The following is a 6834-nucleotide window of genomic DNA, read 5'->3' as shown; positions in this document are numbered from 1 at the left end:
CATGGATGGCTCGAACGGGGTTGAAGAATAAAGAAGAAATTGAACATGAAGGGACGATGCACCATACTTATAGGAACAGGGACGTAGAAGAACGGTTGCACGAAGTATTCATACAAGATAAACATATATATTGTCTCGTATTGAGAGGGTTTCAAATTTGCATATATTTTTCAGCCAATTTTCACCGAAACAATTTTTCAGATCACGACACAGATCAACGGCTATAGACGGATGCGCAGGTGCGTGCCCCGGGATTGCAGGACTCACTGGCAAGTGACATATGCAATATATGGAAAAGATATGCATTTGGCTTTGACCTTCCATACCTCTAAAATGAGATCCAATTTAATCTAAAAAAATTACGGGGCCATAAATACTCCCTTCTCTCCGTGCTCATATAATTAGTAACTACTTAATTTGGTATTCCACCAGCAAGCAAACAGTCAAGCTTTAGGAAAATCCATCTGTTTGATTTATAATGAAATTTGTCTAAATCATCTTCTTTCTACTATACACCAGCCCTTCCCACCCCCATTTGTACTCCTAATCCACCCCTTTCTCATGATCCCAAAATAAATAGGGTAAACAAGGGAAAGAAACGTTGAAAAATGTGATGCTGAGCATACATGTCTCAACCTAATCTGGAGATCTCACCTACTCCTCCGCCCAAACTGTATATAAACCCGGCACCCTCCATTTTTCTCCTCAGCTCTACCCCAAGAGCGTTATAACACATCAACCTAAAACCCACACCGTCGAATCGAACACCCAAGAAAAGCCAAAAACAAATTAGAGATTCTAGTTCGAGTATCCGTCAATGGTGGATTTGGCCAAGACCGCCATGGAATGGCTCCAAGATCCACTGAGCTGGCTGTTCGTCGCCTCGGTGGTCTTCGTGGTGCTGCAGCGGCGCCGGCGAGGCAAGGCGCCGCCGTTTCCTCCCGGGCCGAATCAGCTGCCGGTCGTCGGCAACATGTCGATGATGGACCAGCTGACCCACCGGGGCCTCGCGGCGCTGGCGAAGCAGTACGGCGGCCTTCTCCACCTCCGCCTCGGCAAGCTCCATGCCTTCGCCGTGTCGACGCCGGAGTACGCCCGGGAGGTGCTGCAGGCGCAGGACGGCGCCTTCTCCAACCGGCCGGCCACCATCGCCATCGCCTACCTCACCTACGACCGTGCCGACATGGCGTTCGCGCACTACGGGCCCTTCTGGCGCCAGATGCGCAAGCTGTGCGTGATGAAGCTCTTCAGCCGGCGCCGTCCGGAGACGTGGGTCGCCGTGCGCGACGAATCCGCGGCGCTCGTCCGCGCCGTGGCTCGGCGGAGCGGCGAGTCCGTGAACCTCGGCGAGCTCATATTCAACCTTACCAAGAACGTCATCTTCCGCGCCGCGTTCGGTGCTGGCGCCGCCGCGGACGGCGACGGCGGCAAGCAGGACGAGTTCATCGCCATCCTCCAGGAGTTCTCCAAGCTGTTCGGCGCGTTCAACATCGGCGACTTCTTCCCGTGGCTCAGCTGGGCGGACCCGCAGGGCATCAACGTGCGCCTCCGCGCCGCGCGCGCCGCCCTCGACGAGTTCATCGACAAGATCATCGACGAGCACATGGCGAGGGGCAAGAGCCCGGACGACGTCGACGCGGACATGGTGGACGACATGCTGGCGTTCCTCCCTGAGGCAAAGCCGAAGAAGGCCGCCGGCGACGGCGGGGACGAGCTGCAGAACACGCTCCGCCTCACGCGTGACAACATCAAGGCCATCATCATGGTACGTGAACCGAAGCTTCCGTTTTTACTCCGCTAATCAATTACTACCATAATATGCGCACAAAAAACAGATCACCAACGCAATATTTCACCAGATAAACGGACAAAAAAAGGCAAGCGATTTACTTTTGACTCGAAATCCTGATTTATCGTAGTAATTAAATGGTTGATTAATGCCTGGCGAGTGCAGGCGATATCTGACGATTAAATAAGACACTCCTACTCCAGTAAGATATATACGGCGATCGAGCTGTTCTTCAGTTTTGATCGTCCAGAAGTACTAACATGCAATAAAATAAATATCATACCAAAAAACGATCCTGCAGATATCTCAATATATATGGCGATTAATGTACGCGTCAATGTCCAGCACATGGTGTAATAAACATCCGCTAGTTGTGTATACTTGGTACTACCATGTTGGCTGAAATTTCATCGAAATTCCAGCAAGCACTAATATATTTCTGGCAAATAAAATTAACCCAAACAGAATCCAAACTTTTATCGGATTATTTGTTGTGTGTTGGCCCGAGGTGAGGACACATGATCAAGCTTGCTCCCTTGAGCTTTCGTCCAACATTTTGCACCCTGAGCCGTAGCTGGCAGACACCTCACCTCAGAGCAGTAGAGACACGTGACGTGCACATTTTTCTTCCCTTCCGAAAGCCCGATCCAACCAACGAGGTGGCGCCGTATACACTACGGGCAAGCTGCTTTGACGCATGAACCACACATGACGTAGCATATGCATACAATAGGTACGCACAATAGGTACGTTGGACTTTTTTTTTTGCGAATGGGGTACGTTGGACCCTACTAGTTATGTTTGTCTCCTTACGTACCGGAATGCGAGCCCATCCATCTTTATTAAGACCTTATTATGCACCGAAGGCCAGATACCAATGCCAGATCCAGCACCGAGAGCTGGCAGATATATGTGAGGCGTTGCCGGAGCCTGGGGACCTATTTTGGTTCCTTCGTTCGAGGGGGAAAAACACCGTCACGCCTCGACCATGAACGATCATCCGGATCACGATCGGTGCAGGCGGAATTACTGTTGAAAGGTAGCGAGAAGCCGCGCCCATGCAGCTATGGCTGCTAGTAATCTGCTTGTACTTTTCAGTTCCCACTTGGTTCGTTCACGCCCACACACACACACACCGTGCCCCTACATCGTTTTCAACTTCTACCAAAGAAAAACCAGGCGCTGAGAACCAAATCACGCACGAAAGTTTCCAAGATTGGGGCTCTGCATCCGACTTTTTATGGTGCGTCATTTTTTCACCTTATGTCACACGCAGATAAGCTTTGGCCGGCCGGCCGACTTGGTGTTGTAGTGCGTGTCTCCTTCCCAAGTGAAAAACCCTCAACCTCTGAACACAACGGCTTCCCTAAGCTTTGCACCAACCACTTCGTTTTCTTTACTTTCACGGTAGGAATCATGTTAAGCCTCGGCCCTTCTGCGGTTGAGTGCACGTCGAAATGGAAAAACGACCACGACCTCGTAACTTCAGGACCGGCACAGCACTAACGCGTGCGAAATTGGACACCTATGCCACGCTCTACTGCTACTGCACGCATGCATGACACCTGTTTGCGATCTATATACTGTACTGTATATTTTATATACTGTACGCATGTATGACACCTGTTTGTGATTTCTTTTTTTATGTGATCTTTTTTTTAATATAAACTAACCTGTTGACGTGGATGTGTGGCAGGATGTGATGTTTGGTGGGACTGAGACGGTGGCGTCGGCGATCGAGTGGGCAATGGCAGAGATGATGCACAGCCCGGACGACCTTCGCCGATTGCAGAAGGAGCTCGCCGACACGGTGGGTCTTGACCGGAATGTGGATGAGTCGGACCTCGACAAGCTCCCCTTCCTCAAGTGTGTCATCAAGGAGACGCTCCGGCTGCACCCGCCCATCCCGCTGCTCCTCCACGAGACTGCCGAGGACTGCGTCGTCGGTGGCTACACCGTGCCCCGAGCCTCCCGCGTCATGATCAACGTCTTCGCCATCGGTCGCGACGCCAAGGCATGGAAGGATCCGGACACGTTCCGGCCGTCTCGGTTCGTGGCGGGGGAAGGGGAGGCTGCCGGGGTTGACTTTAAGGGCGGCTGCTTTGAGTTCCTTCCGTTCGGGTCTGGTCGTCGCTCATGCCCCGGGATGGCGCTCGGCCTGTACGCTCTGGAGCTCGCCGTCGGCCAGCTCGCCCACGGATTCAGCTGGGCGCTACCTGACGGCATGAAGCCGTCGGAGCTTGACATGAGCGACATCTTTGGCCTCACTGCGCCGCGCGCTACCAGGCTCCACGTCGTGCCCACACCCCGGCTCACCTGCCCCTTGGTCGCTGACGTTGATATTAACGGCACGCGTCAAGCGTGATATCATACATTTGCGTGTGCGATCTATGATATCTACCGGCTGCACAGGGTGAAGTTGTTTGGTCAGAGGTGGTGGTGGCGCCATTGCAAGAGTTTGGTGGTTTTCTCTTGCATTTTGTTGTTGTTTTTCTTCTTTTTCCTGTCTTTTGAATTATGGTACTGAGGAACATAATAAGTGGATCTCCATGCTACCTGCGTGCATGCTTAGGTTACGATTAAGCATATGATGGTGTTCTATGACTAAGAACACAAACTGTATAAAACCGTATTGTTTGAGACTTGTTGGTCCCAGATTCTGTAAATTTCTTCGTATGACAATTTTTTTTAAGATCGCAAAGATTGGCCTCTCCTTTTTCTTATCTCATAAGCGTCATATATTAGTCGATGTGAAAAATTCGCATGGATTCGAACTCCACCCTTCTGCAATTTGCTTGGGTACTTCAAAGCGCGTCGGTCTGCATTTTACAGGGCACTTTTTCGGATTTTTAGAACAATAATTGTGCATTTGCACAAAAATAATACTACATCCGTCCCTAGTGTCGAAAACGCTATTGTATTATATTATGGGATGGAGGGAATATATAATAATAGCGCACAACTACTCAACTATGTTTGTCAATGCATATACTTCCATATAGCTAGTTATTCTTTACTAACGCCAAATATAAATTGACAGTAATGCAAATAGCTAGTTTTGTAGTGCAAGGACAAGATTAATTTAATCCTTAATTTAATAGTCGTCCTTCCACAGTTCGTACAGGAGGATATTTAAGTGCGATAATCTAGGCATTAATGTGACTTGCGACTTGCGAGTACATGATTTGGTCACCAAACACAACAATAGAGTTCGTAAGGAACAGCTAGCTATCTGGTTTGTCCGGTAAAACAACCTTTTCCATATTTGTGGGTGAACTGATGGTATACCAACAAATAGTACAACATTACTTATGTACTCAAATAAGAAATTCGGCAGAATTGGTTAAGAAATGACTGCGTAAGGAATTTCCCCAACTAGTTGCCCGCACAACCTATACTATCTCTCCTTTTTCTGATTTTCCAAACATATGTGAAATAATTCATACTTGTCCTTGTAAACACTCATCAACTAATATGACAATTTGTGAGCTAGACAGAAAATACAAGATTCAAATGAATAGTGCATAGCTAAACATAATGTACTTGATATAATATTTTTACATGTCACAAGAAATCCTATTTAGTTATGAGTTTCTGCACATGCGCATTATGTAGCATAGGCACCAACATTACTGAGCTACAGCGATCGACACAAGGGACACCACCGACTTGACGTCCCTCTTGCTAGCACGAGAGCCTAGGCCCCTTCCTAGCACTGCGCCGGAATGATCCCGCGTAAGGGCATGTAACATGTATCACTGTCTTTTCTTCTTCGTTTGTCGTATTTCGTCAGACTTGGTGAATTCGCAAGGGCCTTAGTTTAAGGCTGGGTAAGCACCTCTTTTCTAAAAAAAAGACACCAACATTACTTTCCGCTACTTATTATTATTATTTTTAGAAAAGAAGAATGACCCCTGGCCTCTGCATCTAGGAGATGCATACGGCCACTTTATTGATTATTCTCGAGGACCTAGAAAGTATTACAACAATATGCCTGAATCCGCCATCTTGGCAACATATGTCACTACTTTCATCCATATGATGAAGAGGTGCTACCTGGGCCAAATAACCGGACCACTCACCTAAGCCTATCATCAAAAGCCACAAGCCCCAGCCGAGCCACATATCAGGTCTGGGGCATAAACTGGTCTAACGCATTCATATGTGTTGTCGACGCCATCTTCCACATGTCCGTCTTCAGAGCAGATATTAAGGCTTCTATCTTGTCAGGTCACTCTGACATCGACGCCACCATGACGCCAGACAACTGCCTCCTCATGCGCGAGTCCATCACCGCGCATCGGGCGCCGAGTCTCCACTGCACCACGCCGCCGAGATCCGCCGCCATCAATGTGTAGGATGAAGCATCGCTCAGTGGAGACTTTCCGCTACTTATATATATCAAAAAAGGAATATCGTGCATGCCAAAACGGGGAGTCAAAATAGCAAAAAGTTGTGGAGAATGAAGACATGAGTAGTTGAACCAATGCGTAATGTGGGGAAACAACATGGTTTTTATAGCTACAAACTGGACCGTAGTTTCAGCAGATTTTAGGGACCTCTGAGTGAATGCCTGCAGCTCTAAGGACGCGTCAGAGAATTTAGAGTTCAAAAGATTCACACGATTTGTGAATTTGTATTACGAGTGTAGGTAGGTCCATACAAGAATTAGATCCGGTAGGAGAGGTCAAGTCTATAGAGTGGTAGCATGCATGAAGCCTGGTGAAGTTTAATGTGTCCGCATAAATCTCCAAAGTGTCGATACACGCTTGTCCACTATGCAAGAGAGAGCAAGAAACGGGGCCGCACCTCTTCTTTAAGTGTCGATACACGCTAGGCTTTGGAGATCTATCATCGAGAAGGTTGGGCTACCTCATGTCAACATTCCCGAGGCATCTTGATGAATCCGTCAAGGAGTGATGGGACAAGCAAACCGATAACCGAAACCCGAATTGGCATGCCATGACTGATGGGGTCATGTACCTAGGGTAGGGTCACAGACCTGATCTAAGTACCCTGCCCAAGGACACCCTTAGAGGAGGTCA

At 48.5% G+C, this 6834-nt stretch overlaps 1 protein-coding gene across 1 annotated transcript; it reads left to right on the top strand.

The window, feature by feature from the left end:
• Positions 1-699: 699 nt before the first annotated feature.
• Positions 700-4490, top strand: LOC123124928 (cytochrome P450 84A1). The gene is made up of 2 exons (XM_044545479.1): positions 700-1765; positions 3486-4490. Exons 1-2 carry the CDS (start codon positions 818-820, stop codon positions 4152-4154), a joined length of 1617 nt encoding a protein of 538 aa, XP_044401414.1. The 5' UTR covers positions 700-817; the 3' UTR covers positions 4155-4490.
• Positions 4491-6834: the final 2344 nt, after the last annotated feature.

Source organism: Triticum aestivum, chromosome 1B (assembly GCF_018294505.1).
Source record: "Triticum aestivum cultivar Chinese Spring chromosome 1B, IWGSC CS RefSeq v2.1, whole genome shotgun sequence".
In the NCBI taxonomy this organism is placed as follows: domain Eukaryota; kingdom Viridiplantae; phylum Streptophyta; class Magnoliopsida; order Poales; family Poaceae; genus Triticum; species Triticum aestivum.
This window is presented reverse-complemented; position numbering and strand designations above follow the sequence as displayed.

Excerpts from the sequence above, each read along its gene's own strand:
- LOC123124928 (XM_044545479.1), top strand. The coding sequence starts at position 818 with ATGGTGGATTTGGCCAAGACCGCCATGGAATGGCTCCAAGATCCACTG. Across the intron at positions 1,766-3,485 it reads ACATCAAGGCCATCATCATG|GATGTGATGTTTGGTGGGAC; the intron begins GTACGTGAACCG and ends GATGTGTGGCAG.